Source organism: Acinonyx jubatus, chromosome X, assembly GCF_027475565.1.
Source record: "Acinonyx jubatus isolate Ajub_Pintada_27869175 chromosome X, VMU_Ajub_asm_v1.0, whole genome shotgun sequence".
Classification (NCBI taxonomy): Eukaryota; Metazoa; Chordata; class Mammalia; order Carnivora; family Felidae; genus Acinonyx; species Acinonyx jubatus.
The window spans coordinates 82724690-82744655 of NC_069389.1; the positions used below are offsets into that span (position 1 = coordinate 82724690).

Below are 19966 nucleotides of genomic sequence, written 5' to 3' on the forward strand. Positions count from 1 at the left end.
GTTTATTCTTGGAGACTCATGGGATTCAGGAATCCCCACTACCTGTCACTCCCTGATGCACCTCCCCAGTCAGTTCCAACATTTTCTTTGATGCCCTGCTCTTCTGGTATCATTTTCTGACTTGGAAATAATCTGGTTGTCCAGAGAAGAAACCCATTCAAGTTAAATTAAAGAAAAGGGGATCTCTGTAGAGTGGATTTTCATGCAACACAATTGCAGGAAGTGGAAGTGGTCAGGCCACCACTGTCTCTATCTCTGGGTTTGCAGGATCAACTCCTTTGCTTCTCTGTGCTTGTCTGCTCCTTGGGAACTCATGCTGGCATCCTCTAAAAGACACTCGGCCTCTATAAAGCACACAGTTCTGCTCCCCCACAGCCAGGGTCAGGCCTCAACTGTGGCCTCAGTGTCCATGACTCTGACCTTGGCCCCAACTCCAAATAACCCACTGCTTCCTTGCCCAACACCATCCTGACTATGGGACTATGGAATCTGCCTCTCTATTCAGGTTCTCTAGTGTAAGAACCTGTGTGGTTAAGGATGGGTCAGATGTCCACTCCTCCAATCATATACAGCCTAGGTGGGAAGAGGGGTGGGTTGTCACAAACATGGCTGCTCAGGTCCACCAGGTACTAGGGTGGGGAATGGAGACACATACTAACAGAAGCTACAGTGCTTCTGGGGTGTGGAATGCTAATGCTCTGGAACACAAAGGGGGTCATCAAAATAAGTCTATGTTTTATCCCCCCAACCACCTAATCTACACCCTCCCCAGCCACCACTCCATACCCACCCCACTTTTCCACCTTTCTCATAACCCCCTTGCCCCATCCACCCACCCTCCTTTTCTCCCCATTCTTCCCAAACCCTCCCGCATCTCTCCCCCTCCCTCTGAAAATTGATTTCCCATTGGGATATGTTTCCATTCTATTTCTGAATTCACTGGGGGTTTTGCAGCCAGATTCCCCTTCCACAGCGGAAACAAATTTCCCTCCGTGAAAAATTCACAGCTTTACACCAAGGGCAGTCCCAATCCCCGGGTCTGCGAAATATGGGAGGTCTTCTCTGCTGAAGGAGATCGTTGTCTCTTTGGGATTCTTGAGGGCGTGTTCCCTGGGACCCCACATCAGACCACAAGTTAACATCAGAGGGCCTCCAGTGGGGAGATATCTGAGATGGAGCTCCTGGGGTGAACATTATTGCTGGTGGGGTTGGTGTGGGCGCAGGTGGGAAGGGGGAAAAGGGGCAGGCATAGGAGTATGTGAATGAGGCAGGGAGCTGGACAGGCAGGGGTGAGGGTGTGTCTGTGGTCCCAGGCTTCATCCTCCCAGAGAAATAAAGCATGGCTGTATCCACTGACCTGACATCTCCCTCCCTCTGCCCACCAGAGGTATAATTTTTCTGCTCAGCTCCAAGAACATGCACAAGGCCTCCACCAAGGTTCTTTGTGGCCTCTGTCTCTTCTTCACCTTTCTGTCTTCTTCCTCTTCCTGTGGCACCAGCAGCAGTAGCATAAGTAGTGGCAGCCCCCACCTCTTCCTCCTCACCTGCTCCTTCTGTCCCAGCGTCACTGGCAGTGGCCAAGCCTGGCTCCTCTGCAACCTGCACCCGCTCCCGCGAAGACTCCAGCTCCTGCAGAGAAGTAGGCAGGGTTGAGACCCATTCTGGGGGTAGTGAGGGGGTGGGGCAAGGAGATAGGGCCAGGAGAGGGGGCAGGGACCAAGTTGAGGCAATCTTACAGCCCGCAGGAGCTTCCACCTCAGGAGGTCCCTTTCCTTCCGTATCTCCGCCAAGTTTGCCTGTGTTTGCTGCAGACGGAAGGTTGCCTCTCTGCGCTCTATCTCCTGCTGTGCTGTGAGCTCCTTTAGGTCTGAGGCCAAGGTCTCTGCAGCGGACTTATGCAGTTTGGCGAAGTCCTGCAGCCAGTGCACCCTGTGCCCATGTAACTGGCCCTGCCTGCGGGCAAAGCGCACACCTAGGGCCAGGCTGCTCCAGGCACAGGCGTCTTTGGCCTCACTGGACACTGTGCTGTCCTCCAGGATGGCCTTGAGCTTGTTCTCCACTTCCTCCCAGGACTGAGATATATTTTCGAGGTAGAACTCGGGGCCTTTCGTGTGCCCGGCCATCTTCTCATTGATGAAAGCCACCACGTTGCCGTGCTGGAACCCACCACTGGAGTCTTCGGGTTTCAAGGCCATGATGGCTGAGGGCTTTAGGGGCTTGTCTGGCCCTGCGGGGATGAATCAACCAGTTGCACCCTCCTCTCCCCTTTAATCCTTTCCCCCCTTTAGCCCTCCCCTCCCCCCTCTGTAGCTTCTCTTTTGATTGCTCCGCCCAACCCTCCTGAGACCCTCATAAAGACCACTGACTGGCTTGCCTTGCCATAGTACACTTCTCACCAGGTCTTACCTCCCTAGCTAGGATTAGAGGAGGTACAGACCTCCCATGCCTGCCTACAGAACCTAAAGAGAAAGCGAGAAAGCGCACCTCTTTCCCTCCAGGGGCTCCAAGGAAAGGAAGTCTCTAAGCAAACCCTAGAGGCTTTTACCGTGGGACTGTTCCAACTTCGAGAGATAGTAGGGGTGGGAGGGAATGCACAAGGAAGGCCCTCCATCTGCCCCAGGACATAAGGGAACCCGCTACAATGTTGCAAGTCCTTGAAGTGGGGAGGAAACAGGAGTGATCAGAAAAGACAGAACTGAGAATTTGAAACACTTGTGATCAAGTAAAAAAATTTCACCCCCCACTCTCCACCCCCACTAAAATGGTTTGTCCCACATCAGGAGCCCCTCCCCTCTTAGAAGTGGAATATTCTAGAACAAGAAAAAAAGCCTCCTCGCCAGGAAGATGTTGTATCTCCTATTCTAGAATCTCCTGAATTGGAATATGACTGTCAGAAAATTGTTTATGTAAAGGGCCAAGTAATAATTATTTGAGGCATTGTAGGCAAAGGACCTCTGTCCCAAATATTTACAGCATAAAAGCAGTCCTAAGAAATACTTGAAGAAATAAGCATGGCCATATTCCAATAAAACTTATGCTTAAAAATAGGTAGCCGGCAGGATTTGGCCTGTAGTTTGCTAACTCCTGGTCTAAACTCATATTTCCTGCATATCGCGAATATATCCAAAATCCAAATGTTTACCCTTTCCCCTGAGAGTTGATTCTCCTATATTCCTGTGTTCATATTCTCCTATATTCTTGTGTTCACTATAGAAACCTCAAAATCATCAATACCACTTGCCTTTAATAACATAGGAAATTGGTCCCAAGTCTTGTTGCTACTATCTCAGAATCTTCTTTTAACATCCATTCCCATTTAGAGAATGCCCACATAGTCTCATGAATAAATTCTCTAATCTCTTTCTAATTCCCAATCTTTCCTATGACCATGCTACTTTCAAGCTTCAAAATATTTGATGGCTTCCTGTGACCAACTCTTTGGGGTAATATTATATTCTTACCCTAGTATACCTTTCTAAATTAACTCTCCTCATTCTCTTTTCTGCCATTATTTATGCAGTGAAGGAAGTGGACATGCAGAGATACACTCATTTTGGGTTTTCATTTATTTTTCCATTTGAAAAATTAGAAATTCATTATTTATTATATGAGAATTACATTTTGTTCTATGACCTACATTGAAATAGATAACATTTCTTCTCTAAGTGTCTTGTGTCAGATAGTGAGAAAAAAATAATGTATCAGGCATTAATATATTACTTAAGAAGGTAGTTAAATCCCAGAGGTAGTTAAATCCCACTGTTTTAGCTTTCTTTTTAAACTGTTACCTTTTTCTCCATTTCAATTTGGGTATTTTATTTGTTAGTCTTGGGACTAATAAATGGGAAGGGTTCATGTTTTGGCTTGTTCTAGAGTGACTTCTGTAGAAAGATCATTTGGGAGATAATATAGAAATTGAAATGGCAAGGAGAGAGGGGTGATACTGGAGTCAGGGAGACCCATTAGGGGGATGCCACAGTAATTCAATATGTAAACTAAGGTAGTAGAAGTTAGAATGGAGACAAAAGTGTAGAGAGCTATTTGGTTGATAGAATGTATAGGAATGTCAGGGACAGGGATGAGAAAATGAGTAGGGTAATTCCCAGGTTTCTGCTACAGGGAACTAAGTAGATAGTGATGCTGTAGACTTAGATGGAGAATAAAAGAGAAGCTGTTTGGAAGGGGGATCACCTGTGGACATCTTGATATTGAGATACCCGTGGGACATCCTAATAGAGATACCCCACAAGCAGTTAGATATATGAGTCTAGTACTAGGAGAGACATCAGGGCTGGAGATATAGTATTGAAAAATGGAAATTGGATTCAAAGTAGTGGTTGAAATAACCCAGGGAGAAGATATACAGCAAGAAGAACAGAGTGCAGAGAATAGCTCTTTTCTTACCACTCTCCATTCTCACTCATGGTTTTATAACTGACTTGCTTACTCTGCCTACTCTGATTTTGGACTCAGAACATTTTTTTACCCTTTTTTATTCCTTCCATAACTCTTTTAACATGGACTTCAGCTTGTGATCACTTGTATCTGTATGCTATCATTCTTCCACTTCTGCTTATAAATGCTTTTAAAAGATTAAGGTAAATCATTTACTTGTTTTGATTTAAATTCCGGTTAGTTAATATACAGTGTAATATTAATTTCAGGTGTACAATATAGTGATTCAACACTTACATAAAACACTCAGTGTTCATCACAAGTGCACTCCTTAATCTCCATCATCTATTTCACCCATCCTCCCACTCTCCTCCTCTCTGGTGAACAGCAGTTTGTTCCCTTTTGTTAAGAGTCTGTTTTTTGGTTTGCCCCTCTCATTTTTACCCCTATGATCATTTGTTCTGTTTCTTAAATTCTGCACATGGGTGAAATTACATGGTATTTGGCTTTCTCTGACTGACTTATTTTGCTTAGCAAAATACTTTATAGCCCCATCCTTATCATTGAAAATGGCAAGATTTCACCCTATATATTATCTATATATATATATACAGCATTATCTATAATAGTAAAATATGAAACAGCCCAAATGTCCATGTACTGATGAATAGATAAAGAAGCTGTGGTATGTGTATGTATATGGACATTTGGGCTATTTCATATTTTGCTATTATAGATAATGTTGCTATAAACTTCAGGGCGCATGTATGCCTTTGAATTAGTATTTTTGTATTCTTTGGGTAAATACCTAGTAGTTAATTTGCTGGATTATGGAGTAGATATATTTTTGACTTTTTGAGAAATCTCCATACTGTTTTCCAGAATGGCTGCACCAGTTTGCATTCCCACCAACAGTGCATGAGGGTTCCTTTTTTTCCACATCCTCAGCAACACTTGTTATTTCTTGTGTTTCTGATTTTAGCCTTTCTGAGAAATGTGAGGTGGTATCTCAGTGTACTTTTGATTTGTATTTCTCTGATGGTGAGTGATGTTGAGCATCTTTTCATGTGTCTGTTGGCCAACTGTATGTATTCTTTGAAAAATATCTATTCATGTCTACTGCTCATTTTTAATTGGATTATTCAATTTTGGGGGTGTTGGGTTTGATAAATTCTTAATAGATTTTGGATACTAACCTCTTATCAGATATGTTACTTGCAAATATCTTCTCCCATTCCAAAGTTGTTTAGTTTTATTGATAATTTCCTTCACTATGCAGAAGCTTTTTATTTTGATGTAGTCCCAATGGTTAATTTTTGCTCTTGTTTCCCATGCCTCAGGAGACATATCTAGAAACAAGTCGTTATGACTGATATCAGATAGGTCACTGCTTCTGTTATCTTCTAGGATTTTTATGGTTTCAGGTCTCACACTTAGGTCTTTAATCCATTTTGAATTTGTTTTTTGTGTATGGTGTAATGAAGTGGTCCAGTTTCATTCTTCTTTTTTAATGCTTATTTATTTTGAGAGAGGGGGAGAGTATGAGCAAGGGAGGGACAGAGAGAGAGGGAGATAGAGAATCTCAAACAGGCTCCATGCTGTCAGCACAGAGCCCAATGTGGGGCTTGATCTCACCAACTATGAGATAATGACCTGAGCCCAAATCAACAGTTTGATGTTTAACTGACTGAGTCACCCAGACAACCCCACTTTCATTCTTTTGCATGTTGCTGTCCAGTTTTCCCAAGACCATTTGTGGAAGAGATTGTCTTTTTCCTATTAGATCATCTTTCCTGCTTTGTTGATGATTAATTGACCACATATTTCTGGGTTCATTTCTATGTTTTCTATTCTGTTCTATTGATCTGTGTGTCTGTTTTTATGACAGCACTATACTGTTTTGATCAGTACAGTTTTGTAATACAACTTGAAGTCTGGGATTGTGATGCCTCCAGCTTTGCTTTTTTTTTTTTTTTTTTTTTCAAAGTTGCTTTGGCTATTCAGGGTCTTTTATGGTTCCATACAAATTTTAGGATTGTTTGTTCTATTTCTGTGAAAAATGCTGTTGGTATTTTGATAGAGATTGCATTAAATGTGTAGATTGCTTTGGGTAGTATAGACAGTTTAACAATATTTGTTCTGTCAATCCATATGCATGGAAAATCTTTCCATTTCTTTGTGTCCTCTTCAATTTCTTTCATAAGTGTTTTATAGTTTTCAGAATACAGATCTCTTACCTCTTTGGTTAGGTTTATTCCTGGGTATATTATTATTTTTGGTGCAATTATAAATGGGATAGGTTCCTTAATTTGTCTTTCTTCTGATTCATTATTGGTGTATAGCAGTGCAACAGATTTCTGGATGTTAATTATGTATCTTTTGACTTTAGTGAATTCCTATATCAGTTCTAGCAATTGTGTGGTTTTCTACATAGAATATCATGTGTTCTGTGGATAGTGAAAGTTTTACTTCTTCCTTGTCAATTTGGATGCCTTTTATTTCTTTTTGTTGTCTAATTGCTGAGACTAGGACTTCAAGTACAATGTTAAATAACAGTGGTAAGAGTCGACATTCCCTTGACCTTAAGGGAAAAACTGTCAGTTTTTCTCCATTGAGGATGATATTAGCTGTGGTGTTTTTTTGTGTGTGTGTATAATCTTTGTTATGTTAAGGCATGCTCCCTCTATCCCTACTTTATTGAGGATTTTTATCATGAATGTATATTGTACTTTGTCAAATGCTTTTTCTGCATCTATTGAAGAGATCATATGGTTCTTATCCTTTTTGTTTTTTTATTAATGTGGTATATCAGATTGATTTCATTTGTGGTATATCCCTTGCAGCCTGGGAATAAATCCCACTTGATCATAGTGAATGATTCTTTTAATATACTACGGGATTCAGTTTGCTGGCATTTTATTGAGAATTTTCACATCAGTGTTCATCAGAGACATTATAGTTCACTTTTTTAGTGGGGTCTTTATTTGGTTTTGGCATCAGGGCAATGCTTGTCTCATAGAACGAATTTGTAAGTTTTTCTTCCTTTTCTATTTTTAGAATAGTTTGAGAAGTATTGGTATTAACTCTTCATAAAATTTTTGGTAGAGTTCACCTATGAAGCCATCTGGCCCTGGACTTTCATTTGTCGGGAGATTTTTTTTTAATGACTGGTTCATTTTCTTTCCTGTTTATCAGTCTGTTCAAGTTTTCTGTTTCTTCCTGTTTCAGTTTTGGTAGTTTATGTTTATACGAATTTATCCATTTTTTTCCAGGTTGTTCAATATTTTGGGATATGGTTTTTCATATGATTCTCTTATAATTGTTTGTATTTCTGTGGTGTTGGTTGTTATTTATCCTCTGTCATTTGTGATTTTATTTATTTGGGTCCTTTCTCTTTTCTTTTTTATAAGTCTGGGTAGAGGTTTATCAATCAATTTTATTGATATTTTCAAAGAAACACCTCCTGGCTTCACTGATCTATTATATTTTTTAATATCTATATCATTTATTTCTACCTTACTATAATTATAATCTTTTATCATAATTATATGTTTTTATTATATATAATTTTATTAGACTTATTACATATTATAATCTTTATTATTTCTTTCTTCTGCTGGATTTAGGCTTTGTTTATTCTTTTTCTGGCTCTTTTACTTGTAAGGATATGTTATGTATTTGAGATTTTTCTTTCTTCTTGAAGTAGGTCTATATTGCTCTTAACTTTCCTTTTAGGAATGCTTTTGCTGCATCGCTAAGGTTTTGGACTATTTTGTTCTCATTTTTATTTTTTTTGTGTATTGTTTTTATGTCTTCTTTGATTTCCTGGTTGACCCATTCACTGTTTAGTAATATATTGTTCAACCTGCATGTATTTATGGTCTTTCCAAGTTTTTTTCTTGTGATTGACTTCAAGTTTCACAGTGTTGTTGCCAGAAAATATACATAGTATGATCTCAATCTTTTTGTATTTGTTGAGGCCTGATTTGTGACCTAATACATGATCTATTCTGGAGAATGTCCCATGTGTACTTGAAAAGAATGTATATTCTGGTCTTTTAGGATGGAATATTCTGAGTATATCTGTTAAGTCCGTCTGTCCAGTGTGTAATTCAAAGCCATTGTTTCCATGTTGATTATATATTTAGATGATATATTGATATAAGTGGGGTGTTAAAGACTCCTACTGGTATTGTATTATTATCAGTTATGTTTATGTTTGTTGTTGATTGTTTTATATATTTGGATGCTTTCATATCGAATGAATAAATATTTACAATAGTTACATCTTCTTGTTGGATTGTCCCCTTTATTATGATATGGTGCCCTTCTTTGTTTTTTGTTACAGTCTTTGCTTTAAAGTAAAGTTTGTCCTATATAAGTGTTGCTACTCCAGCTTTATTTTGATATCCATTAGCATGATGAATGGTTCTCCATCCCCTCACTTTCAATCTACAGGTGTTTTAGGTTTAAAATGAGTCTCTTGTAGGCACCATATAGATGGGTCTTTTTTTTTCTTTAATCCAATATGACACCCTGTGTCATTTTATTGGAGCATTTAGTCTTTTTATATTCAGAGTAATTATTGATAGATATGTACTTAGTGCCATCGTATTACTTGTTTTGTCATTGTTTGTGGAGATTTTCTCTGATCCTTTCTTGTCTTTGCCATTTTTGTTTTTCTCTTTTGCATTCAAAAAGTCCCCTTTAATATACCTTGCAGGGCTGGTTTAGGAGATCACAAACTCCTCTAGTTTTGTTTTTGTTTTTGTTTTTGTTTTTTAATCTGGGAAACTCTTCATCTCTCCTTGTGTTCTGAATGGTAGCCTTGATGCATAGAGTATTCTTTGTTGCAGATTTTTCCCATTCAGCATTTTAAATGTATCATGCCACTCCTTTCTGGCCTGCCAAGTTTCTTTTGAGAAATCTGCAGCTAGATTTATGGTTCCTTCTTTGTAAGTGAAGGACTTATTTTATCTTCATGCTTTTAGGATTTTGTTATTATCACTATGTTTTTCAAATTTAATTACAGTATGTCTTGGTGTTGGCCTGCTTTTGTTGATTTTGATGAGAATTCTCTGTGCCTCATGGATCTGGATGTCTGTTTCTTTCCCCAGATTAGGGAAGTTTTCAGCTGTTTTTGGGTTCACAGCAAAATTGAGAGGAAAGTACAGAAATTTACGATGTACCTCCTGCCCCCACATGCATACCCCATTATCAGTAGCCACTGCCAGAGTGAATATTTACTACAATTGATTAACCTACATTGAAGCATCATTATCCAAAATCCATACTTTTCATTGTGGTTCACTCTTGGTGTTGTATTTTCTATGGGTTTGCACAAATGTATAATGGCATATATCCATCATTATGGTATCATACAGAGTATTTTCACTACCTTTAAAGTCCTTTGTGTTCCACCTATCCATCTCTCCTCCCAACTCTTGGCAATCACCAATCTTTTTAGTGTCTCCGTAGTTTTGCCTTTTCCAAGTGTCATATAGCTGGAATTTTACAGTATGTAGCCTTTACTCATTGGCTTCTTTTACTTAGTAATATGCGTTTAATGTTCCTCTATATCTTTCCATGGCTTGAGAGCTCATTTATTTTTAGCTCTTAATAATATTCCATTATCTGTATGTGCCGTATATTCTTTATACATTCAAGTACTAAAGGATATCTTGGTTACTTCAAAGTTTTGGCAATTACTAACAAAACTTCTATAAACATCTGTGTGCAGGCTCTTATGAAGACATAATTTTTCCCTCCTTTGGGTAGTTATCGAAGAATATAAATGCTAGATCATATAAGGATATGTTTAGTTTTGTAAGAAACTTCCAAACTATCTTCTAAGTTGCTGTGCCATTTTGCATTCCTACCAGCAATGAATGAGAGTTCCTGTTACTCCACATCCTTACTAGCATTTGGTGTTGTTAGTGTTCTGGATTTGGGCCATTTTAATAGGTATGCAGTTGTAGTGCAGGTTTGTTTTCATTTGCATTTCCCTGGTGACATATGATATACATATTTTCAAATGTTTATTTGCCATCTGTATATTTTATCTCTTTGATGAGGTTTCTGTTAAGGTCTTTGGCCTATGTTTTTTTGTTATTGTGGAGTTTTAAGAATTATTTGTATACTTTGGATAGCAATCCTTTATTAGATGTGTCTTCTGCTAATATTTTCTCTCAGTCTGTGGCTTGTTTTCTAATTCTCTTAACATTGTCATTTGTAGAGCTGAAGTTTTTTAATTTTATTAGCAGTCAGTTATTTGTCACAGATCATGTCCTTGATCTTGTAATTAAAAAGTCATTGCTATATCCAAGGTCATCTAGATTTCCCTATGTTGTTTTCTAGAAATTTTATAGTTTTGCATTTTACATTTAAGTCTGTGATCCATTTTGAATTCTTTTTCATGGTGGGTGTAAAGATCTGAGTCTAGATTCATTTTTTTATATGCATGCAGATGTCTAGTTGTTCTAGTACCATTTGTTTGTTGAAAAGACATTCTTTGCTCTATTGTGTTGCATTTTCTTCTTTGTCAAAGATCAGTTGACTATATTTATATGCATCTATTCCCAGGCTTGATATTCTATTCCACTGAGCTGTTTGTCTGTTCTGTCTTAATTACTGTAGCTTTAGAGTGGGTCTTAAAGTCAGATAGTATCAGTCCTCCAATTTTGGTCTTCTCGGTTTTGTAGTTATCCTCATGTAGATCTTGTACATATTTTGTTAGATACATACCTAAGTATTTCATTTTGGGGGTTTCTAATGTAAGTGATATCATGTTTTTAATTTCAAATTAATAACTTTTTCATTGCTTGCATATGTGAAAGCAATTGACTTTTGTGTATTAACCTTATATCCTGGAGCCTTGCTAGTTACTAGTTACTTGCTTACTAATTTCAGGTGTTTTGTTAACTCTTTCAGATTTTTTGCATGGGTCATCTATATGTATAGATCAATCATACATCTATGAACAAAGATGATTTTATTTCTTCCTTTTGAATCAATGAGATATTTCCTTTTTTTATCTATTGTATTAGCTGAGACTTTCAGTATGATGTTGAATAGGAATGGTGACAGGGGACAGTCTTGCCTTATTCCTAATTTTAATGGGAAATCTTGTAGTTTATTATCATGAAATATAATGTTAGCTATAGTTTTTTTTTCATAGATACTCTTTACTGAGTTGAGGAATTTTCCCTCTAGTCCTAGTTTGTTGAGAGTTTTTTTTTGTTTATTTTTTATTTTTTACTTTTTTTTATCATGAATGGACGTTGGATTTTGTTAACTGCTTTTCCTGCATCTACTGATATGGTCATGTAATTTTTCTTCTTTAGCCTGTTAATGTGATGAACTACATTAATTGATATTTGATTTTTTATGTTTCTTACTTTGAGAGAGAGAGAGGGAGTGAGAGAGTGTGTGTGCAAGCAGGTGAGGGACAGAGAGAAGTGAAGAGAAGAATCCCAAGCAGGGTCCATGCTGTCAGTGCAGAAACCAGTGAGGTGCTTGATATCACAAACCATGAAATCATGACCTGAGCCTACATCAAGAGTCTGATGATTAAACAACCAAGCCACCCAAGTGCCCCTGATTTTTGAATATTTGAACCAACTTTCCACATCTGGGATAAATCCTACTTGGTTGTGGGGTACGATTACCTTTTTTAGTATTTTACTATAATTTATTTATTTATTTATTTATTTATTTATTTATTTTTATTTTTTTAATGTTTATTTCTGAGACACAGAGAGAACATGAGCGGGGGAGGGGCAGAGAGAGAGAGAGAAAGAGAGAGAGAGAGAGAGAGAGAGAGAGAATCCGAAGCAGGCTCCAGGCTCAGAGCTGTCAACACAGAGCCTGACTTGGGGCAGACCGTGAGGTCACGACCTGAGCCGAAGTCAGACACTCAACCGACTGAGCCACCCAGGCACCCCTATTTTTTTTATTTTAGAGATAGAGTGTGCACACGAGTGGAGTAGAGGGGCCATGGAGGAGAGAGAATCTTAAGCTGGCTCCATGCAGAGCCTGACATACTGCTCGATCCCACAACCATGTGATCATGACCTGAGTCAAAATCAAGAGTTGGATGCTCAACTGACTGAGCTGCCCAGGTGTCCCTGGGATATAGTTACTTTTATACATTACTGGGTTTGATTTCCTAATATTCTGTTGAGGATTGTGCATTTATGTTCATGAAAGATATCAGTCTGTAGTTTTCTTGTAATGTCTTTGGTGTTGGTATTAGACTAATGCTGGCTTCATAGAATCAGTTAGGAAGTACTCCATCTGCTTCTATCTTCTGAAAGAGATTGTAGAGAATTTGGTATAATTTCATCCTAAGTATTTGGTAGAATTTGCCAGTGAATCCATCTGGACTTGGTGTTTTATTTTTTGGAAGGTTATTAAATATTGATTCAATTTCTTTAATAGCTGTAGGCCTATTCATATTTCTGTAGGTCTGTTTCTTCTTGTGTGAGTTTTGGCAGATTGTGCCTTTCAAGAAATTGATCCGTTTCATCTAGGCTATCGTATTTGTGGGCATAGAGTTGTTTGTAGTATTCCTTTATTATTCTTTAAATATCTATAGGAACTGTAGTGATATCCTGTTTTTCCGTTCTGATATTAGTAATTTCTGTCCTCTGTTTTTCCTTTCTTGTTCTTTTAAAGCATTAACATTGCATGCTTGCAGTTATATGTGCTTATTTTTGTACTTATCTGAAGGTCTTTCCAACAAGGTCAAAGATATTTTTCATAAAATTTTCTACTTTTGTAATAATTTTTAAGGAATGTAAGTCATCAAAGGGCTTAAGATTTTATTTGTTTATTAATTTACTTCATTTCCCTGAATTTGATAATGATATCAGTTCATAGTTCTTATGTTTCCAGTGGGACAATATCATCCAAGGGTGGTAGATTGATGAAATGATAGTTTTGTGTAGCAGTCAATTAACATTTCAAAAATTTCAGAAAACAAAGTTTTAGTTTACTGGTCATTAGATGGTTCTGGAATTTGCAAAGAAAGTAACTTGAAAGGAGGATAAAACAATTGAGGGAACCATTTAGAAAAGTTTCAAGTATATCCTGAGGTATTTTGTCTGGGCTTCTGCTTTTAGACATGAAAAAATTCCCTAATTTATTTAGTTTTTTTTTTAATAGGTTAGCTCTAGTGATATAAAAAGTTTACATAAACTCAAATTCAGAAATAAAACTTAAAATTTTATAGTATAAGCATATTATATAAATGGGAGTTAGAAAGAGGCATCTGGGTTTTTTATGTATGATCTTACTATTCCTGTCAGGGAACCCAAGATTGATCAACATTTGCCCTTAGAAATACTTCTGGGAAAAAGTATAAGTTATGACCTATATAGTAGCTAATATGAAATCTTTGGAATGGCAAGTGGGATTTCTTCATCAATTTACAAATTCTTCTGTACTATGCGTATTGACATTATTCTTTAAATGTTACCTTTACACATTTACATTTATTTCTATGAGCTCCCCCAAGTTTGTGTGGATAACCACAAGTTAGTTTGGCTGTTAACCCATATTAGCATCAAGTTCTGGGTGTAGCCAGGGGCTAACAGTCAAAACCTGGGTTCTAATCCACTAACCATCTATATGGGCTTAACTGAATTATTTGTCTTCTCTGTGTCTACATTTTAGTCCTCTGAAAAGTGTAGATGATACCTACCCTGAACATTTTCCTGGATTATTGGCAGAATTAAGTAAGATAAGAGATGAGGAAGCACTTGAATGTTTAGAAATGCATACAATTGTAAGGCCCTTCTGTAGTATCACAGCAAAGTCACTTCTCTCATATTGAGCCTGAATGTTCTCCTTATCCTCAGGATGTGAAGGGAGGTCAGAAAAAAAGTACAGTCTCTATTGTTGCACACTCATCAGTCTGCCTCCTCAAACTTTCACAGCTCTAATTGTACCTAATGAAAGAAAAGTAACATTTTTAGGTCTCAGTTGCAGGAAATATTTTAAATAGAACTGGCCTGGGGCATTTTTCTAAATAACATCTAAATAATGCAAGATTATTAGTGGGAACTGTGCCAGAGCTAGATAATACAACCAATAAAAAATCAACCTGAGTCTCAGTCTGTCAGACAGCCTTGATCATACTGACCCCAGGTCAGTAATGGAGACAGTAGGACTCCCACCTGGCCCTGTCTTCGAGTTCCAGAGACCTTGGTCATCGTTAAGGACTTTATACTAGGGCTTGTTTGTGGGTTAACAAGCAATTTGCTAGCAGCCTTCCACATGCTAGAGACCAGAACAAGCATGAATTCATGCAGAACCCGGGCCTCAGGTTGTTTGTGGGTTAGAGTTAGAGAAAACAGAAACATTTTCTCCTTCAACCATCAGCAATCCCCAGTTTGTGTTCCCTGCCCTCATCCCTATCCCAAGTTAATGAAGGTGCTTTTAGCTTGACCTACATAATTTATAATTTGGAGGGATTGGGGAAGAAACACATAAGAATATCTCTTGTCTTTTGTCCCTAGAAAAGTTACTTAGAGGTCTAGGCTTTGTTATACAAGGCATTTGTCTAAGAAACTCTTAGAAGTCTTAGTGAAACTATTGCTAACAATATGACCTCCAAGGTTCTAGCCTTTGCCAAGTAGCTACTACCCATATTAACTGAAAGTTTCTCCCTGCCTTAGCTGTTTTCTTTTGATTCACTTCTTTTTGTGTCTAGGTCAGTGTGTCTTTTTGATCCTTTCAGAACTTCATAACTCTCTGGTACTAGGCCTATTGCCCAACTGACCTCTTTTAGACATTTTCCTATCAAGTAGCATCCCTAACCCAGTGGCATACCTTAATCCATTGCTGCCAGTGTACTGTTTTTTTTTTATATTGGTGATTGATCATAATTACTATCACACATAAATTATAATTATTATTTATTAACAATATATAAGAACTAATCCTATCGGTAATGACAATTCTAACTATAATGTATGGAATATCTACTATGTGCCAGATACTCTATTATGTGTTTTATATGCATTATTTTATTTAACACTTAGACTGGAGAGGTCAGGTGTTGTAATCATTCCAGTTGAAAATAGTAACATATTTTTGCTCATGGTGTTATAATGAGAGGAACTCCTTTCTCCAAACTCCAATGGAATCACCATAAAGGACTTCTTATCCTCATTTTTCAGCTGATGAAAGTGAGTCTGAGAGATGTTACATTACTTGCCCAAGGACATAGAGCTAGTTGAACACAGTGGATCTTAGCTCAAAGCTGGTGCTTTGTTAAGAAACCACTCTGTCGGTCTCTTACTCAGACTACTCTGTTTTTCCCCACGGCTAAATCCATTTGAGATAGTAAGCTTCTTTCATGGGACTGGACGTTCTATTTGCTTTTATTTTTGAGACTGCTGGTAACAGCCCTCTTTCCCTGAGGTACAGCATAATAGTGGGAGGATATTTAACAAGTAATTCTCTTTCACCTGTAGGGATGAACACCATGGAGCAGAGATGATCAAAGTCTGTAACATTAAGAACTGTTCAGAATTCTTTGTAAACCTAGAAGAGGTGATTCTTCTGTGTTCGATACTTTTACTTATTTATTTCTTTTTAATATAATTTATTGTCAAATTGGCTTCCATACAACGCCCAGTGCTCATCCCAACAAGTGCCCTCCTCAATGCTCATCACCAACCCACCCCTCCCTCCCACCCCCCATCATCCCTCAGTTTGTTCTCTGTATTTAAAAGTCTCTTATCGTTTGCCTCCTTCCCTCTCTGTTTGTAACTTTTTTTCCTCTTCCCTTCCCCTGTGGTCTTGGGTTACTACTTGATTGATACTTAAAAAAAAAAAAAAAACTGTGACCATTTATCTTTCCTCCATTTCCCATACCTGCCCTAGTCCTCCTTGTCTCCCAGTTGTAGCTAGTATATTCCTTTCTTTGCTAATATGCTGATACACAAGACTTGGCTAAACCTTACCCTTGTGGTACAAGAATACCTGCAAATTTATGCCAAATCATATTTAAACAAGGAATGTGACATTTGATCAGCCATATACCTGAATCTGAATGAGGAAGAGAGGTTAGTACCATATGGGGTTGATGGAGAAGTAGAGCAGAGAGGACATGTCTCTTGAATCAACATACCTTTTGGTGCCATGTCTTCTAACCAACTAACATTCACTGAACATTATTCATTTAGATCTCAGGGATAGAGTGATGAACAAAAGCAACTAATTTCTTGTTTACATTTAACAAATAAACAGATGATAGAAGATCAGAGAGAAGAGCAAGTGTAAAAGTCCGTGGCTCAAATAGGCTTAGTATATTTAAGGAACAGAGGAAATGCCATTGTGACTGCACCCTAAAGTAAAGAACAGTGTTGGGGTGCCTGGGTGGCTCAGTTGGTTAAGCATCTGACTCTTGATTTTGGCTCAGGTTTGAGGACGAGTCCTGCATTGACTCTGGACTGACAGTGTGGAGCCTGCTTGGGATTCCCTCTCTCCCTCTCTCTTTGCCCCTTCCCTGCTTTCTCTCGAAAGAAAGAAAGAAAGAAAGAAAGAAAGAGAGAAAGAAAGAAAGAAAGAAAGATTTAAATAAAAAAAAATTAAAGGAAAGTGTTATGACAGGCCAGATCATGTAGGGCCTTAAAGGAAGCATAGAGACATGGAAATGCTTAGCATCAAAATACTGAAGGTGGAGTCAAGAAGAGCTAAATTGCACCAAACTTACCTTCTTGCCTAAGACTGTTTTTGTGTTTTGTTTTATTTTTGTTTTATTCTGGTGGTTTTAGATTCATGGCTTTTAAAGAGGCTGTCAAACATCTAACAAGAGAATTAAATGGTTACATTTGATCCCTAGTGGGCATATCTTTGGGTTCTAGGAGTCTGTACTAAGGAAGAGAGAAAAGCAATAGCTCACAATCTACATTGTGTAATGGGGTTGCATCTGAACATTAGAATGTGAGTACTTTGAAAGTATCCTACTCAGATGACACAGGCATGGACATAGTCAGAAGTACTTGCCAGTAATTAACTTCACTAGAAATTCAAGTAGCAGTCATTTTGATTAACTCACTTTGTAAACCCAATGGGCAGCAACCATCTGCACTCCTGTGTTTTATATAATATCTGGCACATCGTGAAATTTCAATGAGTAAGTAGTATGAATATTAATAATTATTTTAGGCCAACTTAAATTATTGGCTGGCATGCTTATCCCATCTGTCAGGATTATTGTCACTTGGTTGTAAAACCAGTCTTGAGGTGCCCTTGGCACTTGGTGTTTTTAACAGCTGGTATCCCTTGATGTTTAGACACAATCCTGTTATTTCCTACCAAGAGATTTCCAGTTGACCTTCTTCTAAGTCTTACCAGGTGTCTCTGATCTCTTTCTCATACTTTCCAGTTTTCTTTTATGTGTTTGATATCTACTGCATCCCAGGTACAGCAGAGTAAGGAAAAGTCAAGGGCATACATCGAGAAATGAAGGCAGAATTGAATTCCATAAATACTTTTATATAATGAGTTAGCCAATTAATGCCCAATTTCTAAAGTGGCCTTATGGTAAAATTTACTGTTGAAATTCCTTTATAATATTAATGTTGGTGGATAAAATTAATTCAGATGAACCACATTCTACTAGGATTTGTTCTCTGTTGGAACCAAGAATTTGACCCCTGACATATCTCAGTAAACAATTTAAAAAGCTATATAAGTTCACAGGTATCTTCTGTATGTTGATCTGCTTTTGGGTATGTACCTTGTAAAATCAGATGTTGGCTTTGAAACCAATGACAAAATGAAACAACCCTTGAAATACCCGTGAAGGGACTGATCATAGGGGCAGGGCAGAAATTACTATAGCTCTAGTTACAGACTTTCTCATATTTTTCACTATCAGATTTTCAATGTAGCAATATTTACCAGTGGAAAAGAAGCCTGTGCTGTCTTATAGTTTAGAAAATGGGTACAGCTATTCTATGTAGTTATGTAGCTACCTCATGGTCAGAGATGTCCTCATTAGCATTTTGCTTTATAGCTTCTTGTCTGTTGAACTAGAAAACTGTTTTGTGTTGTTTTGATGTTGTTTCTGATTTCTAGGCAAGGTCCCATACATAAAAGTAAATATTCTTTTAATATGTAGAGTACAAACACGGTTTTAAACACCCAGTAAAGCCATTCTGCTATTTCTCTGTTCTTACAGAAACTCGACATATTGCATGAAGGTGTCAATGTCCTTGACTGTTGCAGAGAATGAATCAGGCCTGTGCTACAATAGCAGGATACGGTATTTAGAGAAATCTGAAGTCACTAAAAGAAAAGAGATCTCCTGCCCAGACATGGATGACTTTAAAAAGTCTGATCAAGAGCCTGATATTGTGTGGTACAAGGTAACTCACCGTGGTGTCAATTATTATTTTTTTTAACTTAGCTTGAGATTTTATTTCTAGTTTTTGGTATTAGATATTTCATTGAGAAAAATGAACAGATCCACAGATAAATAATTCAGAGGTATGACTTCTATATAGTCCTGGTTTTAATACATTTCCATCAGCAGGTGTCATAAACAGTCCCATCTTCTCCAACTGCTAAAAATAAGCAAAATCTCTCTCCACCCAAACTCATGAGAGCAAATGGGGAGAAGAGTAAAGATTTAAGTAACACATGAAAGAAAGTATTTGAGGAACATAGAAATATTATTTACTGTTAGGAGTAAAGGCCCATTATTACAAGTACTAGACTTAGAAAGAATAACAACTGTTACTATGATCTACATTGTGAAAGTCACTACTGTCAATGCAGAGGAGAGAAATGTGCCTAGTGCAGGATGTGTGAACACTGGAAATAATGTGTTTAGCTGGAAATAAGCCACACTCAAACGGTGCACAGAAATGAGTTGAGTGAAGGAACTGTTTACAGAGGTGAGGTTGGGTTAAGGCAACCAACAAAAGGGAGGAAGCTGTAAATTGCCACTGGAACCTGGAATGAGTAGAGTGGTCCTGACAAAAGCTGTGGCCTTAAAAGAACATATGAACTGTGGCAAATAAAGAGGGATTAGGCAGGATAAGTACCCTAACCCCTTGTAACTCCTGTCTTCCGGTTTCCTCCTAGAACCCATGGAAACTTAAACAGAAGTCAGAGGGCAAAACTAGGAGATAGAATCAATAGTCTTAAGATTCCCTAGGCATAGAGTAGGTCACACAAGGTCAGAGACAGGATCTAGGGGAGGAAGCAGAGAAATAACCACATAACCTTCTAACTATGACATTCTGGCTGCTCCCTGAGACCCTGTGGTCCTATAAGAGAACTGTGTATCCTTGGCCAACTCTGAGTCATGATAGTTGATACATGGTACAGTTTTATATGTTATGGCCAGAGGTGACCAAGGGGGTTTTCTGCATAGGTGTTGTGTACATTGTGGGAATCAAACACATAAAAGTTGGAACAGGTTGTGTCTATAGAATATGACAGACTCTTAGTTTCCAGGGGAGCCTAAACCCTAACTCCTACAGCTGTCATGTGTTTTTACATTTGGAAGTCTCTCCATCTTCACCCCTGTACAAACTCACCAGTAGAC

At 38.0% G+C, this 19966-nt stretch overlaps 2 protein-coding genes across 4 annotated transcripts in view; one reads left to right on the top strand and one right to left on the bottom strand.

The window, feature by feature from the left end:
- The window catches only part of IL1RAPL2 (interleukin 1 receptor accessory protein like 2), a 1155228-nt gene that overhangs the window by 608531 nt on the left and 526731 nt on the right, over positions 1 to 19966 (top strand). For all 3 annotated transcript variants that reach the window (XM_027053379.2, XM_053201494.1, XM_053201495.1), the window contains one exon: positions 18593 to 18779. In XM_027053379.2, coding sequence (XP_026909180.1) covers positions 18593 to 18779 — 187 coding nt within the window. The remainder of the gene's footprint in view (positions 1 to 18592; positions 18780 to 19966) is intronic.
- Positions 852 to 2519, bottom strand: TEX13A (testis expressed 13A). The gene is made up of 3 exons (XM_027053380.2): positions 2485 to 2519; positions 1737 to 2227; positions 852 to 1629 (listed from the first exon to the last, which is right to left on the bottom strand). Exons 2-3 carry the CDS (start codon positions 2193 to 2195, stop codon positions 937 to 939), a joined length of 1152 nt encoding a protein of 383 aa, XP_026909181.1. The 5' UTR covers positions 2196 to 2227; positions 2485 to 2519; the 3' UTR covers positions 852 to 936.